At 39.0% G+C, this 19836-nt stretch overlaps 2 protein-coding genes across 3 annotated transcripts in view; one reads left to right on the top strand and one right to left on the bottom strand.

Moving 5' to 3' along the window:
- Gpr137c (G protein-coupled receptor 137C) overlaps positions 1-18281 on the bottom strand; it is a 57432-nt gene extending 39151 nt beyond the window's left edge. For both annotated transcript variants that reach the window (XR_008720716.1, XM_055612324.1), the window contains exon 1: positions 17892-18281. Coding sequence is in view for 1 of the 2 variants with exons in the window: in XM_055612324.1 (XP_055468299.1) it covers positions 17892-18281 (390 nt within the window). In the remaining variant the exon portion in view is untranslated. The remainder of the gene's footprint in view (positions 1-17891) is intronic.
- A 617-nt stretch (positions 18282-18898) lies between these two features.
- The window catches only part of Txndc16 (thioredoxin domain containing 16), a 91488-nt gene continuing 90550 nt past the window's right edge, over positions 18899-19836 (top strand). Inside the window, exons 1-2 of the mRNA XM_055612323.1 lie at positions 18899-19290; positions 19569-19734. The gene's annotated coding sequence lies outside the window, so the exon portion shown is untranslated. The remainder of the gene's footprint in view (positions 19291-19568; positions 19735-19836) is intronic.

The following is a 19836-nucleotide window of genomic DNA, read 5'->3' as shown; positions in this document are numbered from 1 at the left end:
AATGAGTTCCCTTATAGAATGCTCAAGTTTAACTAGGCTGTGTTTTTCATGTATTGATTTAGAACTGTAAGCCGTGGAAACTACTGTAGAGCAAGAGCTTCTGATGACACTACATTAGTTTGGCAGAGCAAAATGTCAAGAGATGAACAATAAAATGGAACAAAAAAGAAGAGGTAAAATGAGCACAGGGAAGAGAGTGGAAAGCAGATAAATAAATTGAAGAAATCTAGGAGAAAAAGAGAGAAAACATTGGTCAGAAAGAAAAGCTTCATTTTAAAGACTTGTTTCAAGGGAAGTCTATCTTAACTAGAAATGAAAACATTCTGAGAAACACTGAATTGGTGCTTTTAGTGGGTAACAACATGGGCTTTGAAAATGGTTCTCTACCAAAGAAGACAAGGCAAGACAAAATTGCTGATTCACCCAAGGAGGTACATATTATTATTATACCCAGTGATGATCTAATCAAATGGCATAGTTTTCAGAAAGGAGATGATGGCATAACATCAGTGAAGAGTATTTGGAGACATGAGACAGACTTACTGTCTTCCTTCCACAAAAGCCATGAAATACCATCTGGGAATAGCCACATTTCAGAAAGGGCCATTAAAAAGATCTTATCAAGCGGAGAATGGGGACTGGTTTAGAAGGATAATTCACATTACAGGTCATGGAATAATGGGAATAAGAGGGATTTGAGTTAGATAAAACAGAATTAAAAGGTCAGTAACAAGTTTGGCTTGCAGAATATATTTCAATGTATTATTTAATCAGGTGCTTAAATAATATTTTATTATTGGAATATTTTTAATTTTTAAATTAAAATTTTTATTTTTTATATTAATTAGTTTATTTAATTTGTATCCCAGCTGTAGCCCCCTCACTCATTCTTTCCCAATCCCACCCTTCCTATCTCTTCTCCCATGCCCCTCTCCAAGTCCACTGATAGGGGTGGTCCTCCTCCCCTTCCATCTGATCCTAGCCTATCAGGTCTCATCAGGACTGGCTGCATTGTCTTCCTCTGTGGCCTGGTAAGGCTGTATTCCCTCAGGGGAAGGTGATCAAAGAGCCAGCCACTGAGTTCATGTCAGAAACAGTCCCTATTCCCCTAACTAGGGAACCCACTTGGATACTGGGCTGCCACGCACTACATCTGTGCAGGTGATCTAGGTTATTATTGGAGTATTAAAAACAGTAATATCAATAGATTCTAAATATTTTCCAACTACATCTAACAAGATCTAATCCTGAATGAAAAATATAGTTATCAAAAAAATAAGCTTAACAATTATATACAATTTGTTAAGATGGTTAAGATAACTCATAAAACAATAAAACATGCTTTATGAAGATTATTTGAAGCTTAGAATGTCAATAATATGTCAATTCAGTCCAACAGAAGGAATGGTAACAAAGTGGAAGGGCAGGTATAAAAGGGTATGCTCAAAATACATATAACTTTGGTAAAAATATCAAAGTGATGTTGATGTAGGGCTTGGTGATTAATGAAGATTTAAATAATGCTTTTATATACTTAATTTTTACCTTATAATATTCAAATCATAAATAAGCAATCTGAAATGTTTTTTTTTCATCTTAAAATGTAGATGTATGAACTTTAGTTTCTCAAAGGGCAGGTTAAGTGTAGCAAATATACTTTATGTATAAATATTATCCTATGTAAGTCTACTATTGTTAAGTGCCCAAAATTTGAAGATGGTGTTATGGTCTGAATATTTACAGTTCCCGAAGTTTATGTTAAAATATGAATCCTCACCAGGAGGTGGTGGTGTACACCTTTAATCTGCGTATTCAGGAGGCAGAGGCAGGCAGATCTCTGAGTGCAAAGCCAGCCTGTTCTACACAGTGAGTTCCAGGACAGCCAGAGCTACATAGAGAAATCCTGTCTCAAAAAACCAAAAAACCAACCAACCAAAAAATCCCAAAAACCAAATAAATAAATAAATTAAAACAACAACAACAACAAAACCCCTAACCCTCAATGTGAAGGTATTAGAAGGTCACTTGGCCATGCTTAGATCACACTGATGGAGTCCTCATAAATGAGGATTCTTATAAGAGATTTATATAAGAGATTTATATAAGAGATTCTTATAAGAGATTCTTATAAGAGATTATTATAAGAGATTTCACAGATAGTCCTATAGTCTTCGATCACATGAGATTACAGTGGGAAGCTACTATGTTACAAAGGCGCCTCACTAAACAATATATCTGCCAGAACCATGGACTTTTTAGTCTATAGAATGCTGAAATGATTTGTTTTTCATAAGCTTGTTTCTACTAGTTCATGGTATCATTTCCTCATACTAAACGACATAATATTTGCCCTGGAGGTATTTATATACTCCATAACATGTAGGACACATTGCTTTTGAAGGTGGTAAGTGCTGAAATGCTTACAGAACAAGCACTTTTCTGGAGAATTTTTCTCACTTTTGTTGAAGTGGAATAAAAAGTTTATAGGAGAACTTGTCTGTATAAAATTTAGGCTCATGCTAAAATGAATCATGATAAATATAACCTCTTCTCCATGGTGAATGGCTAGGAACACATACCTAACTATGCAGACTGTTCTCACAGAAGCAGTTATCTACAGTTCCCATCTCACTTGCTCAAATCCTACGGGGAAGGGTGCATTATTTCCAAATTTCCCCATGTTGACTACACGTGGATTATGAGGTTTCAGATACTTCAGCTATAAGCTGAATACTTCCTCTTCAATATCAAACATACATATCATTTTTAGAAAGCTTCTGTCTTCTAAGTATTTTCTTTATATCCTCATGTTCTTGTTTATAGGACATATCTTCTTGCATCTGTTAGGAATCTAATATCTTAATTGTATTCTTAACGTTTTTTTTTTTCTACTTTGGTTTTCTTTAAACGCTTAAAATCATTTTATGTAACCAAACTGAAGTGTTAAAATGAAATAAATTTCCAGATCAATACTGAACATACCTGTTATTTTTACCTGAAAAATGAAACTAAAACAAAAGGTGTTCTCATGAAAAGCATAAACCCATGAGTATGAGAAGAATGTGAAAGGACATAACAACAAAATGATGAAGTCTAGAAAGCAAGGGTGTGTATGTGTTTGGGTTGTGTATTTATACACTGCTATCCTTAGAAAGCCTGCTTTTAAGATTGACCCATGCTGGCAATTGTGAACTGGATTTCAGGAGGCTCCTTATAGTTTCCCAAAAGATAGTAGTGTTACACTGTACTTAAAACTGTACAAACGATAGGGTTTATATTACACCCTGAGCTTCTTTCTCAGAGCCTAGAATTTTAATTATGTGTTAGATAGAATCTGCCTACATGACAAACCCCTAGTAGCATCTAAATCTCTTATTGGTAGATGGTACTTCATATGTAGTTATAACTTGTTGCCAAATGAGTTAAAGCATACCCTGCGGACCTCCACTAGGAAAGAACTGTAGGGTCTAGATTTTATAGACATGTGGCTTTTCCCTGACTGAACTTACCTGACCGAACTTAGTATGTATCTTTTCACTATAATCAACTATAACCAAGAGCAAAACTGTGAGTCTTCCTAACAAAACATCAAGCCTAACAGTGGTCTTGGAGATCTCATCACAATATATGACTACCAAGCTACATTATTCCCAGGTTAAGAAGGAGCTGATAAGCATTTCAGAACTGTTAATGCTACAGGAGCCAGAAGAACCAGGTAACACTGTAGGGCAGGTAAAACAGGGGTAAATAATACCGATTTCAGAGTTCAATAAATAAATCTCACCCTCTAGTTCCTTGGGAAAACACCCTTCTTTACTCTGGCAGACACCTGTACATTTGTTCTATGAAGAAGTCATCAAAAAGCTTTTGTCTTAAAGTATAACATTAAAGTACTAGGTACAATTGACAGTTTGGTACCACATTAAAAACTGGAAGAGTGAGGGAATACACTAGGCTTAAGTATTCCCCTCTACTTTAGCTTTCTTGACACAGCCAATTTTTAAAATGCTGGAGTGATCTTCTGATTCTCTGAATGATTACAATATATTTCCCTTGAGGAATCTGATCAACCCAAGAGGAAAGATCTAAAGCCCTATTCCTGTTTTAGAACACCTGACAAATGGTTCACTCAGATGCCCCTTAAGCTCAAAGTGTACATGCCTCACACACATGTTCAATCTTCTCTAACTATGAACACTGAGCCACATGTAACCAAAGAGCCCCAGTGTTTCTAATAAAAGATGGAGATCAAAACAAATAGAACAAAAGAAAACAAAGAAAGTAAAATTAAGCAAACAAAATGATCATTATACTCAGAGAGGTTAAGATAACACATTCACAAAACACAAAGTGCTATTAATAAAAAAGTCTAAGAAAAAAATGAACTCATGGAAATTAAGTATACTGGAAGAAATATCAAAGTAAAGGGAAGGGCTGGAAGTGGACAGAATCTTTCCCCAAAAGTAGGAAAAAAAAAGGCGTTTGGAAAAATAGATGAGAGAAAAGAAAAGGCTCAACATAGGATGTAAAATATCTAAATGCAAGTTTCTGCAAAACAGAAAAGAGACAAAGGAGAAAAAGCAACGTTAAGTTCCTTGTTAATAAGTTTTCAGGGTGACAAACACTGCTTCATTAATGTTAACGTTATTAGTGAAAGTAAACATTTATAAAATATGCCCAAGGAAATATAGCCAGAAATCTGTTTAATAAAGTATACTGACCTATACTGTGTTTTGCACACCCTTTATGTCCTTAAATAGTAACACCTAAAATTTTCAGAAATAAAGTATAATTGAGAAGAAAATTTGTGAGTTCTCATAAAAGACTCAAATATAACTGATTATACAAACTGTTCATTAAACCATGGAAGTTTGCTAAAGATGTCAACATGTCTTTAAGGAATATGTGGAATTTATTTCTGAACTAAGAGTGAAAAATTTATGCTTCTAAAAGACAGATTTAAATAGAATCCAAAGATCTTTCATCCTTTAATAAATTTTCCAGTGGCAAATACCCCACAGTATACTGCAGTGCTTTTTTTTTTTTTTTTAAATAAAGTCCTTCATGTTTTAACGTCAAGAAAATCGTAGAATTGCTTTTGCAATACAAGAAAAATACACTGAAGAATATCAGTGAAATGGTGTGGGGGGAAAAGGGACAGGATGTATCCTGGGGAAGAGTGAAGTATGTGAATACTTTTATCATGACTTTTTCTTGTTACACTTATGTATTTGTGTGCATGTATAGACAGACAGACAGATCAACATGCTATGGACTTCAGAGGACAACTTGTGGAAGTCAGTTTTTTCCTTTTACCATGTAGTCCCTAGGGACTGAACTCAGGACCATGGTAGCAGGCACATTTACCTGCTGAGCCATCTCTCTGGCTGCTCTTTTGATTTCTTAAAGGCAATACAGCTTGAATGTAAATACCAATAATTACTAACAGTAGATTAAAGCCTGCTAATTCCATACTATGATAGAAAAAGCATTAGTGTAGCCAAAAGACCTAACTTCTAATTCTTCCCATTTAAATGTAAACTAGTGTTTGGCATAGCATGACCTATAGTGTACTGGAAGATAGGTGTTTATGGTATATCCGTGTCCAGTGGTACTTCCTTTACATCTGGTCAGACTTGAGATGAAATGCATGAATTTCTCAGGCTTCGTTTGAACTAACACTGATGAGTATTAAATGTAACTAAGGCTTTGTATTATTCGTTTTGTCAACTTGGTAATATCTAGAATAAAAGAGTTCAAGAAAAAAATGAACTCATGGAAATTAAGTATACTGGAAGAAATGTCAAAGTAAAGGGAAGGGCTGGAAGTGGACAAATGAACCGTCTAGATTAGGTTGGTCTATGAGAGGATTTTTCTTTATTGGGTTGATGAAGATGGGAAGACCCACTCTGAAGAAGGGTATCTTCCTTTAATACAGTGGTTCTCAACCTGTGGATCTCTACCCCTGAGGGTAGTTCGCATATCAGATATCTTGAAAATTAGATATTTGCATTACCATTCATAACAGTAGCAAAACTGCAGTTATGAAGTAGCAACAAATTAATTTTATGGTTGGGGGTCACTGTAGCATGAGAAATTTGTGTTAAAGGGTCACAGCATTAGTAAGGTTGAGAACCACTGCTTTTATCACTCAGAATTTACTGAAGAGAATGAGCTGAGTACTAGAAGCATGTGTTATACTCATTACTCTCTGTTCCTGATTTTGGATATAACCAACTCTCCCAAACTCCCATTGCTGTGACTTCTCTTTCGTGATGTTCTATAGCCCGGAACTGGGAAAATAAACCATTCCTCAACTAGGTTGCCTTTGTCAGAGTTATTTTTATCACAGCAATAGGAAACAAAACAGTTTGTTACATGAAAATTATAAAGACTTTATTTGGTTGTTTTATTACCTTAGTAAGGACAATACAGGAACAGAAGAGGAGGAGAAAGTAAAATTCAGCAGTTACATGTGTTGGGAATGACGCACACAAATGTTTTGTTTGCCTTTTCTAGTAGCAGCAGAAATAGTATTCACAAGAATACTTCCTATTTAATTTTGAGACAGTGTCATATATTCCAAGCTATCTTGGAATTCACGATTTATCTTGATGTATCCACTTCCCAAGTACTGGGATTACCAGATTTCCTATTTTAAGAAATATATATTTCTGGGCTGGGGGCATAGTTTGATGACCTGAATTCTATCCCTGGAGCTAACAAAGTGTTAGGAGAGAACTGACTACTGAAAGTTGTTCTCTGGCCTCCACATGTTCTGTAGCATGCTCACACATGTATGCATTTGAGTATACACAATAAAATGTTAAAAAAAAAACCCTCCTCCTTTCTCTTGAAAAGTTACATTATATTCTCATATTGTCTTACCATGGGAAATGTTAATGTGGATGTCATCTTAGGACCTGAAGTCTCTGATTCATAGTCACTACTATCTCTCAGAGGATAGCACCCAAGGCCTTTTTTAGCATCTGAGTTTAGGATCTTTGTTTTAAACCAAATTCAATAAGCGGGAAGAAAAAAAAAGAGGGAAGGGAAGGGGTCTGAAGGTTTTTTTTTTTTTTTTCCTGTAACATCACATGGGAGATCTATTTGAATAGTTGTGTTCAGGCTTCTTTGAAGACGCCCAGGAAATGAGAGGAATAACTAAGAAAAGGAAGAACATTCCAAGCATAAAAAACCATGGGAAAGCTCTATGAAAGGAAATTAGCAAGTATAGAGGACCGAAAGAAAGAAAATATAGTAGTGTGGCTGGAGTGATGAGGAACAATGAATAATCTGTAAGATGAAATGCCTTGCAGTATGTACAAATTTGTCTTTATCCTAAAGAGTAGCTACAGCCAATAAAAGAATCCAGGGGGAAAACTTCTAAAATTAGATAGATTCCCGTTGAAGAAGGATAACGCTAGCAACAGTGCAGAGACTGAACATGTGTGTGGCTGTAGGTGTGTCAGAGAATACAGATAAAGTAGTTAGGTGGCTAAATACTATGGACTATTCAGCAGGTTGTAGTAGCTTGAACCTGGTATTATGTTGGGGATGGACTTAAAAGATGTTAGGATTTGGTGATGGAGTGAATGTAAGTATGCATGAGAAGGTAGTATAAAGTATTACTTTTTTTTTTTTGTATTTTATTTTTTTCTTATCAGTTACATTTTATTAACTCTGTACCCCAGCCGTGTCCCGATCCCTCATTCCTTCCCAGTCCCTCCCTCCCTCCCTCCTCTCCACCGTGCCCCTTGCTAAGTCCACTGATAGGGGGGACCTCCTCCCCATTCATCTGATCCTGTTTTATCAGGTATCTTCAGGACTGGCTGCAAAGCTCTCCTTAAAGTATTACTTGTAGTTTCTCAGTTACATAAAAAAATTGGAGAATAGCGTAAGCCACTTCCATGGGGAATAAAGTAGAGAACTAGGTTTTGGTGGAGACAGATATAGGGTGAGGAAAGAGAAGCAAAGGCATGCTGAATCTGGGAACTTTAGGTATGTAGGGGAAATATATCAAATAACTCTGAGGTCTAGAAAAGTTGGGGTTCAGGGATGTAGTTTTGGTGAATTAGAGATAGGTATAAATTGTGTTACATGGTATACACTCACTTATAAGTGGATATTAGACATAGAATATAGGATAAACATACTAAAATCTGTACACCTAAAGAAGCTAAGCAAGGAGGATGACCCTGGGTAAGATGATTGATCCTCATTCAGAAAGGCAAAGGTGATGGACATCAGGAGAGGGAGAAAACAGGGAAGAGGACAGAATCCTACCATAGAGGGCCTCTGAAAGACTACCAGCAAGTTACCGAAGGAGATGCTGAGACTCATAGGCAAACTTTGGGCAGAGTGCAGGAAACCTTAGGAAAGAAGGGGGAGATAGGAAGACCTGGAGGGGACAGGAGCTCCACAAGGAGAGCAACAGATCAAAAAATTCTGGGCACAGGTGTCTTTTCTGAGACTGATACTCCAACCAAGGACCATGCATGGAGATAACCTAGAACCCCTGCACAGATGTAGCCCATTGCAGCTCAGTGTCCAAGTAGGTGGCCTATTAATGGGAACAGGGGCTGTCTCTGACATGAACTGATTGGCCTGCTCTTTGACCACCTTCCCCTGATGGGGGAGCAGCCTTACCAGGCCACAGAAGAAAACAATGCAGGCTAAGGTCAGAGGAAAGGGGAGGGTCATGGAAGGAGATAAGGGAGGGAGCGTGGGATTAGCAGGGGATGAGGGGGTGCTATAGCTGGGATACAAAATGAATAAGCTGTAATTTATAAAAAATATAAATAAAATTTAAAAAGTGAGAAAAGCTGTTTGTGTGTATGTGACATTATGGCATGAATGTAGATGTTATCACTTGGAAAAGATAGGATCAAGTCTTTAGAAATGTCAACCTTTGGTATTAAAGGAGAAAGGCAGAGTTGTTTCCTACTGGTTAATTTGAATTAGTATTAAAACTATCTAATGAACTTGCTGACATGAGAGTCACTGTGGGTCACAGGCAACAGATATTTTGTAGAATTATGGAGCAAAAGCAAATTAGAATGGAGAGAGAAAATATTTATTTATGGTTACTTTTGTAGACTTTGATTTTGTTCTCTAGGGACTGAAGCAGGAGTAGTGTGAATTTTAGGCCAGCCTGGGCTAAAATAGCAAGTTCAGAGACAACCTGTACTATGTGTAAGTGTCGTTTCAAAAACAAAACAAAACAAATCAAATATATATGAAAACAAACAAAAAGTATCAAAATATGGAGATGCTTTTGTACTTGTCAAATCTCTTTAATGTTTTCTGTTTTATTACTTTTCTATATTCACCTCCTTCTGTTTCCAACCTTTGAATTTATCATGTTCTTTTTAAAGCTGGATGTTAATGTCAGGCGGAGGCACACACCTTTAATCTCAGGAGTTGGAAGGCAGAGGCAGGCAGAGCTCTGTGAGCTTGAGGCCAGCCTGGTCTACACAGTGAGCTCCTCCAGGACAGCCAGGGCTATGTAAAGAAACCTTGCCTTGAAAAGAACAAAACAAAACAAAAATAGGTGTTAAATTTCAACTTGTTTTAAAATTTTCTAGACATACTTTTTTTCCCCCATGCTGGACATTGAATACAGGGCTTCACACATATGTTAAGGTAAACACTGTTCTATAGAGTCACACTCTCTGCCCTTACAAATACTTTTGTGAGAGAATTCTAATATAATGCCTTTGGGATGAGGAAATACAGACTACAAAATTCCAGTTCTTCAAAATTTAGTAATAGCTAATTACCAACATTAATTATATGCCATGTACCATTGTAAATATTCACATTTAATCTAATCCTCATAATAATCCTATAAGCAGGTATCACACTGCTCTCAAGGTAGAAGGCACAGAGTAACTCAATAATTTACCTAAGTAATTTTAGTAAGTGTGTAATTACATTTCCATTTACCACATTAGCTTTTATTCCTAGAGTAAACAGAATCCTGTTTTTTGAAGGAGACATGAACTTAATTGAGGCAGTCTTCTATTTTTTAATTTTATATTATTATTATTTTTGAGACAGGGTTTCTCTGTGTAGCCCTGGCTATCCTGAAACTCACTCTGTAGAGCAGGTTGGCCTTGATTTCATAAATATTTGCCTCCCTATGCCTCTCAAGTGCTGGGATTAAAGGCATGAGTTCCCACCACCTGGTGTTAACTTAGGCATTATTAATGCACCATATGTCATATATATATATATATATATATATATATATATATATATATATGCACCATATACCACATATCAGTGTATAGCATTCTGAGATTTGAAAAATATATATAAACTACGACCATCTACAAACACAGAATGCTTCCATACCTGTTCAGCTGGCCTCTTTGTTGTTTGTTGTATGTGTTCTCTTCTCCGGACCCCAGGTGCCTAGTGAATTATTAGTTACTACAGATTACTTTGCATTTAAAAACATTTAGGCCAGGTGTGGTGGAGGATACCTGAAATCCCAGTATTCAGGGAGACAGAGGCAGGTGGATCTCTGTGAGTTCGAGGCCAGACTGTCTACAAAGCAAGGTCAGGACAGCCAAGGCTACACAGAGAAACCCTGTCTTGGAAAAAACAAACAAACAAACAAACAAACAAACAAAAACTTAATATAAATAGAATAAGTGAGATCATTGAAAAGATTCATTTAGTCTACTGACTTTGAGAATTACTTTACATGGTTTGTGCTTTAAAGAAAAAAACCCCTAATATAGTATTCCTTGGTGTACCATATATATTTGCTTTTTTTGATGAGTATTTGGGTTAATTTCATGTTTGAGTCTTGTGAATAAAGCTACATATAAGCTTTCATATGTAAGGTTTTCTATGGAATATGGTTTCACTTAGATAATTATTTAAGATAATAATAGCTAAATTGTATGACAGACTTACACTATAGTTTTTAAGTTGCTTTCCTAAGCCTTACACTTAAACCATTAGCATGCACGCATGCATACACCACCTCCACACAAACACTCTAAAAATAACTTTTTATTTTATGTGCATTTGTATTTTGCCTGCATGCATGTCTGGGTGAGGGTGTTGTGCTGGCTGCACTAGAACAGTTATAGGTATAAGCTGCCTTATGGATGCTGAGAATTGAACCTGGGTTCTTCCTGAAAAGTAGCCAGAGCTCTAAAGTGCTGAGCCATCTCTCCAACCCCCATGCATACTTCTAATTAACTTATATCTTCACCAGTCATTGGTGTGGTCAATGTTTTACATTTTAGATTTCTTAACAAATGTTCAGTGGTGGTTAATCATGATTGGAATTTTAATTCTTCTTATAACTAGTCATCCTGATTGAGTGTTTTTGGCCTGCACATACCTTTTTGCAAAGTGTCACTTGAGTTCTTCTGCCCATTTTAAATTTTCTTATTTCAGAATTTTAAGAGTTTATTATATATTCTAAATACATGTACTTTTGCCAGCTATATGTTTTGTAAATATTTCTTCACCACCACTCTTGTGTTTTCCAAAAACCAAAAAGCTTTAATTTTAAAGTTTCACTTGTCACTTTTGGTTCATGAATTTTGTTTTTTAACCAAGAAGTTTTGGCCTCTTCTAAGAAAAACAAAAATTTTCTTCTACAAATTTTAGCTTTTACATTTGAGTCCATGATATATATCAAGTAGATTTTAAAGTATGTCATAAGAATCAAGGTCCATTTTTCTGTGTGTATATTTAACATAATTTTCTCTTACTAAATTTTGACATCTTTGTAAAACATTCTGTTGAATTAAGCATATGTGTCTAATTCAGAACTCTGCTCTACTGATATATCTGTACATCAATATTACATGGTCTTGATGACTAGCTTATAAAACACCTTAAAAAATCAGGTAGTATGATTCTCTAGTTTTATTTTTTTTTTAAACTTTAAGGACTTAGAAGTCCTGTATTTCCTACAAACAATATCCAAAAGTATTTTATAACTTCTGCAGAGATAGGGATTGTATTACATGTATAGGTCAAACAGAAGTGGCATCTTAAAAACAATGCATCCTGAGGGGTGTACCTTTCTTTTATATTGATTTTTGTTTTTTAAGTGCTAGGGATCTAACCAAGGGCTGTATATATGTTAGCCAAATACTTTATCATTGAACAACATATACTTTTTTAAAAAATTTCTCTTAATGCTTCATAATGTTCATTATATTGGTCTTGCATATCTTTCACTGTGTTAGATTTATGCCTGAGTACTTTAATTTTTAATACCACTGTTTTGTAAGTGAAACTGGTTTTCAATTTGTTTCTATTTTTTTTGCAATATAAAAAATCTTATTCTGTAAGTTTGTTAAGTTCACTTATACTAATAGTTTTTGAAGATTCATTAGGATATTTGACTTCAGCAATTATATTGTTTACAAATATGATTTTCCTTTTTTTTCCTAAATATTAAACTTAGTTTACCTTTTGCTTAATTGTAATTGCTAGGATTTTTTTCAGCATAGTCTTTATTTTTTTCAAATTTTATGTACATTGGTGTTCTGCCTCCATGTATGTCTGTGTAAGGGTGTCAAATCGCCTGGAACTGGAATTACAGTTGTAAATAGCCATATGGGTACTGAGACTTGAACCTGGGTCCTTTGGAACAGCAGCCAGTGCTCTTAACCACTGAGCCATCTCTCCACCCTCATAGCTTTTTTCTTTTTAAAAATTACAATTTATTCACTTTGTATCCCACCTGTAGCCCCTCCCTTGTCCCCTTCCAATCTCACCCTTCTTCCCTCTTCTCCTCCCATGCCCCTCCCCCAGTCCACTGATAGGGGAGGTCCTCCTCCCTTTTCCTCTGACTCTAGCCTATCAGGTCTCATCAGCAGTGGCTGCATTGTTGTCCTCTGTGGCCTGGCAAGGCTGCATCCCCCCAGGGGGAGGTGATCAGAGAGCTGGCCACTGAGTTCATGTCAGAGACAGTCCCTGTTCCTATTACTAGGAAACCCACCTGGACACTGAGCTGCCATGGGTTACATCTGTGCATGGGTTCTAGGTTATCTCCATACATGGTCCTTGGAGGGAGTATCAGTCTCAGAAAAGATTTTATCTTATAGGGCTGGAAAGATGGCTCAACAGTTAAATACTTGTTGCTCTTTCAGAGGACCCAAGTTTAGGACCTAGCGGTCACATCAGGTAGCTAACAACTGCTTGAACTCAGTTTTTAGGGAAGCCAATAACCTCTACTGGTCTTCCTGGGCACCTGTACCCACATGATCTGCTTTGGTAATCATTAGGCTCTAATAGTAATGATGTTACTAAATGCTTTGAAAATATTAAATCCAAAAATGTAAGATACTCTGATCCTGTCTTCTGAGAAATATAACTATCCAAAAACAAAACAATACAAAACCCAAAATAAATCTATAGGCCCAGTTAAAGAAAGAAAAAAATTAGATCAGGTTAGTGGGTAAAAGGTAGATGAATCCTAATGAGACTTGATAGGCTGGGGTCACATGGGAGGGGAGGAGGGCTCCTCCTTTCTGAGGACAAGGAATTCGGGATGGGGAAGGAAGAGGGAGAAGATGCTTTTATAGATAGAAGTCAAATACTGAACTAAACCATTTCCATAGTGACTTCTGATGTGAGATGTTTATTTTGTAGATTTTTCAGTTACTATATCATAAAGTAGCTTTGTTAGTAGTATTTTACTAGAGTAACTAACTTTTTCTCTATTTAAACCAAGATAATTTATGCATTCATAATGTGTATAATCTTTAAAATATAAAGATCACAGATAACCCATACATCTTTAACTCAAATATTCATTAAAATAAGGTAATTGTACATACTACATATACATATTTTCTAGAATTTAACTTTTATATAATTCAATATATTCATAGTAGCTTTAGTTCCTGTGAGACAAAAACATGGTAAAATAACTTGTCCTTAGGATTTTCCATTTTAGGTGGTAAAAATACATTTGTGGGAAATAATACAACAAACAAGGATACCTGGAAGTTGAGTTAATTTTGTTTAAAGTACCACTGATATTTAGAATAGTACATTTACTTGAAGAAGCAATAATAGCATTTATGAATGTAAGAGTTAAAAAGTTAAATGTATTAGCATTAGAATTAAGTCATTGCATTTTATAATGATTAAACAACTAGCTTTATATTACAAAAACTGTAAGGAAAAATGTCAATATGGGCCTCGAAGATGAACCCGTTTTATTTTTGGCATGCATCATAGTGCTCCAAAGATAGTATACTAACTCTTATGTTGTCTCTTTATATGTCCTAATGAAGGATAAGATCATAAAATAATCTATTTAAAGACAAATCTTCACTAGGGAAAACACAAGAGTATAAAATTTTATCTGGTCAAGGTCATGTTATACTGATCCTGTCAGAAAAAGTTCAGTGTCTGTTTTTATGTTGTTGTAGTTTTTTTTTTTTTCCTTCCAAAAACCAGAAAGGAATACTTTTAGCAAAACTCCATTCAGGTATAAGCCAGAGGAGTGGTTTATGTAGTTCTGAACTTTTTTAAAACAATGTGTTTCGAAAGACTCACCATAAAGTATGTTCCAACTAGTACTAGTTGTTTTCTGTTTACAATGATCTGTGGTTCTATTTTTAACTACGTATCTGGGAGGGGGATGTGCATGTGAGTGTGGCCATCCTGGAACCCTGGAACTGAGTTACACAGTTGTGACCTACCATAGGTAGGGACTGGGGACTGAGTGGTCTTCTGCAAGATCAGCAAGTGCTCTTAACTGATGGGCCATGTCTTCAGGCCTGATCCATGGTGCTTTATAATGAAAAGTTAGAATGTTTTTAATTCATCAGAAATGAACATAAAAAATGTTTTAAATTAAAAGTGAAAGGGGATTAGTATTTAATATGAGAAAGTAAAGACAATATTTTGGGATAAAAATCAAATAATAGTTTTATTTTTGTCAACAAACTTTCCGTACAACTTTGTTATAGTATGAAGAATTCAAAAGCTTTGTATGGTGGCACATGCCCATAGTTTTATCACTTGGGAAGTTAAGGCATGAGGCTTTTAAGTTTGATACCATCTTGGGCTATATGGCAAATTCCAGACCAGTCTGAGCTAATTAGCAAGCCCACCTAAAAACAAAACAAAAAACTGAAATAACTCCTCACAGAGAAAAACTTAGCAATTCAGAATGACCACTACTTCCAGTTTCTTGGAACTATTATCTTAAAATTGTAATGTAGAGGTGGGCATGATGGTACATACCTGTAATTCCCAGCACTTGGAAGGCTGAAGTATTAGGATGGAGAGTTCAAGGCTAGCCTGGAGCACATAGAGAGCCTGGCCCCTCTCCTCACCCCAACATACAAAAAACAAATTGATTCTTTTCTTACTGTTTCATTTTTTGAGGCAGGGTCCTGCAATGTGTAACTAGAGATCCTCCTGCCTCTGCCATCTAGGTGCAAGGATTACAAATGTGTGCTAACATACCCACCTCTTAAGTACTTTTGCTATATACACCATGTTGTCTTAGAACCATGTAGATTAGGCCGCCCTCAAAGTCATGGCATTCTTCCTGCCTCGGCCTCCCAAGTGCTGGGATAATAGGTATATATCACTGCACCTGACTTCAAATACTCTTAAGTATAGATACCTACAAATGTTTTTTCTTTTTCTGGTCATGAACTGGGAAATGAATTCTGATTCAAAATTCATTCAAAAGTAGGTTTTCCAGAAACAAGATGAAATTTATTCAAATATTATATTCCTAAAACTTGTTAGTTTTATTAAAAAGATATACAAACAACATATACCCTTCTAGAGACACTAAGAAACAAAGAACCTTAGTACAGTATTTTGAAAATTTATTTACTAGGGTAGGAAATTGGTTTTTTTTTTTTTTTTTTTTTTTTTTTGGTTTTCATTTTTTTCAAAAGTGTATTTATTTAATAAGACTTTCTGACTTTAATGTTTCCTCACTTGGAATATCAGTGATAAAATGTGTGAAAATTCCATCCAGATCCTCTGTATTTCTTTGTTCTAGAAACACTTTTTAGAATGTTGTGCTTAAACATAGTTATTTTACCTATTGTGATAATGTTTTGGCCACTCTATTTGCCTTTGAGTGAGAGGTACTGGCTGGTAGAAGATACAAGGGAACCTTTAAGGAATGCAAGATATTTTACGCAGTCTGTTGGTAACTTGGATGTATATACAAATATACAATCTTACCTATCTCTAGTTGAATGTTAAGATTGTACACTTTATGTTATGTGTTACATCTCAAATGAAAAGGGTGGTGTTTGCAAGGTCCAATGAATCACATATATAATTTAAGTCAAGACATGGGGGGCGGGTGACCACGCGGATGGTATCTGATGATCCTAGCAAATGGACTTTAATCATTTTCAGTAGATTAACTGTATTCTGAAGCTAACGTAAGTTTTCAATGATGAGAAGTTATTAATGTTTTACTAAAAGTATCGAGAAGAATTCAGTATCTATAAATAGTGTTATGATAGCTTAAGCAACCAGATGATCCTCAAATAAATGACATCATTATAATAGGTTTATTTCATTTATAATTACACATGCTTTTAACTTTTGCTTCTTAAAGATTTTTTTTTTTTTGTGGCATTGTATGGCCTTCCATAGGATAGAGAATAAAAATAAGGTTCGGTTTTGCTACTTAACAATTGCTTTTAGTATGGTATATAGCTGAAATTATAATTGTGTTTTTAAAATGATGCATTCTGTTTTCCCGTTTACTAAGGGAGAAAAAAGTTGTTTTCTGTAGGAAATATAAAAAAAAATTATTCAAAAGTGCCCCTTTAAAAAAACTTTTCTTTGGAACTGTGTTAATTCTCATCACCTCCAAAAGCCTTTGAGAGGATTAGCTGCATAGACCAATACTGTTCTATATTAGTCAGTATTAAGTGTATGATGTCACCTTTTTTCTCCCCTCCTAGCTTTAATTTTGAGGGAAAGAAAGACTTTTCAGGGGCAAATCCGAGAACACTAAAGCGTAAATATCACTGATACACATGACTGACAACCTTATACCCCAAATCTGTCTGAAATGGGTCAAATACCTAAGCGCTGCAGAACAATGCAATCCAACCAGCAATTCCCCATAAAAGAGAAAGGGGGTGTGATTAGACTCCAGCTATTAAGCAAGTTGTTGAAAAAACAGTTCCGTGGTTTGTTTCTGCAACAGGCACAGGTTAAGCTTGTATCTTCTCTCCTAATTAGCTCTCCCCCAAAGGGCTACGCTGACAGGGACCGCCTAAATCGCCAAAGCAAGCAGCAACTGGGACAAACATAAGGGCTTTATGGATGGAGGTCCTTCGACGGTCCCGCAGCATTGGTTATTGATCGTTCACCCCGACCGGGAGCGATCGATCAGAATTTGTGTAAGGAGTATCGAGCCACAGTTAAGGAGATGCGGGGAAGGGGGGGATATAAGCTTCTAATAAAAGAAACGCAGCAACAATAGCGGAGGAACAGCGCTGCCTGGTGACGTAATGGCTGGCAGCGCTCCAGCCTCAGCAGCTCTACCTCAGCATCCAACCTCCCTCAACCCGGTCCAGCCCCGGCAGAGCTGCCGGGCTCTTACTTCTCACGATGCCGTTCTGTGGTCGCCACCAACGCCTTACGTGGAGGTCTGGGACAGCGAACAAAGGAAGTCCCACTGCCTTAAGTTGTCGGGACACGCACACTCTCTCACACTTCTCCAACCCCCTCAGGCACCGAGTCCATCAGCGGCTTAAGTTGAAGGAGAGGGAAAGAGCAGAGTGCCTCCTGTCCCCCGGCTGCTCCCCGGCCCGCCCCGAGCCCCCAGCCCCCGGCCGGCCGCCTCGGCAGGAGCGGCCCCCGGCGGCCCGCTCCCCCGCACGCCGGTGCTCCCGCCTTACCTCCGCCAGGTAGAGGTTGAGGAGACAGAGCGTGGAGAACTGGAGGCAGGAGGGGAAGCAGTAGAGCAGCCAGTGCGGGAAGAAGTGCAGGCGAGAGGGCGGCCGCAGCAGGGGCAGGGAGCCGCTGAGGGAGAAGGCGGCCGAGAAGAGCGTGGTCCTGAGCGCTGCCCACGCGAGACACAGGAAGAGGCAGAGGCTCTGGTGGCTGAGGCGCCGCTCGCGGTACAGGAGCAGCCGCCACAGCTGCAGGTAGGCAAAGGCGAAGAGCGCGGCGTAGAGCAGCGCGTGCAGCACGCTCAGCGCCAGCTGCACCGAGCCGGGCACCGCGGCGGCCCCGCCGGGCGTCGAGGGTTCGCGGCCGGCCGCCGGCCCCGGCGCTGACACCCTCATGAGGGAACTCGGGCGGCTGCGAGGGAGCGCGGGAAGGAAGCGGCCCGAGCGCCCCCCGGACCTCCCGCCAGCCCCAGCCTGCGGCCCCGCGCAGCGCCGTGACAGGAGTCGCAGCCCAGCGCGCCGGCCGCGGCTGCCCTCGGGCCCGCCTCCCCCGCCTCCCCCCGGGGGGCTCGGCTCCTCCGGCCGCGGCTCGGCTCCGCAGCGCCAGAAAACAACTCTCGGCTGGAGACAAACAGCCGAGAAACCCGAGCATTTGAGGCGCTCGCTCCGCACCGCGAGCTGCCGGCGATTGGCCCGGGCGGGCACGCCCTCCGGGCGCCGCACTCGGAAGACCACGGGCCTCGGACCCCGTCGCTCCGGGCTTCTCCGATCTGATTGGGCTCCTGCGTCCCCTTCTTTTTCCCCGCCCCTCTCCCCACCCACGCTGCTGATTGGCCCAGCAACTGCAAGCCCGGCTCGTGCCGGCCGGAGGACTCCGGATCCTGTCACCCGGGGTGGCTCTCGCTCCGCCCCCTCGGCCTCCCATTGGTTGGAGGATCCCTTACGTAAGGAGCACGAGGCGAAGGCGGAGCCTCTGGGGTTGTTTTTGCGGAGGCCGCGGCGGCGGTGGGCGCTTAGCTCTTTCAGGTAGGCGTAGTGGCTGTGCGGCTGCCTTGGGAACCAGCGGCCGCCCGCCTTCTGCCTCGGTCTCCGCTCGAGAGGCGGGAAGTGCTGGCCTGCGAGTCCGTTCAGTTCAGTGCGCGAAGGTCCTGCGGGAAGATCTCCGGCAGGTGGGCAGCCGCGCGGGCCTGGAGACTCGGCCTGCAGGACTGCGCGCTCGGCAGCACCCGGCAGCGTTCCTCTAAGCCAGGCTGCTCGGGGAGTCCGGCCTCTGATTCAGCACACCTGTTTCCGGGGCACCGAAGGACGCAGGTTTTGAGTTTTTAATGTTTTTCTTCTTTTTCTGAGTGGGCATGAGGAAACACGGGGCGAGAGAAGCGAATGAAGAAAAGCGTGAGCGGAAACTGTAAGTAATCGACCCTTCCATCTCTTGGGAAGAGGTCCTTAAGGACGGGTGCTGCTGGGAACAGATGAATGTTAAGGTCTTCTGCGAGGGGAAGGGGATTCTACAGAAAGGAAGAATTATTGTGATAGGCTTGCGTTTAGGAGCAGGTGATGCTATCCTCATCTGAAACCAATAGGTACAAAATAAAAGCTGTATTACTGATTTAAATAAGTGAGAAACGACTGTGTATTGGGCCACTAAATGAAATTTATTACTTTTTTTTTTTTGGTACTTGCTAGCTAATCAAAGTAATGCGAGATTAAGAGGAAATCCTGTGTTCTCAGAGTGAGCGTCTCAGCATTCTTTTATTCAGCGTCCAGCCTTTCCTAACACCCCTTCCCTGTGCTCTGCCTAAGAAGACTGCTGTATCCCCATCCTTCACCCGCCAAGTGCGAGTTGCACAGGGTAAGTTGAAGATCTGTTTTACACTCCACACTCTGGTCCCGTAGTTTGTTTACCAAGTACCAGACAGTGTTACCACCCACACATAGGTGATCATGCATGTAC

Source organism: Psammomys obesus, unplaced genomic scaffold, assembly GCF_907164565.1.
Source record: "Psammomys obesus unplaced genomic scaffold, mPsaObe1.curated_primary_1811, whole genome shotgun sequence".
Lineage (NCBI taxonomy): Eukaryota > Metazoa > Chordata > Mammalia > Rodentia > Muridae > Psammomys > Psammomys obesus.
The sequence above is the reverse complement of the archived record's forward strand: the minus strand, read 5'-3'. Positions and strand labels throughout refer to the sequence as shown.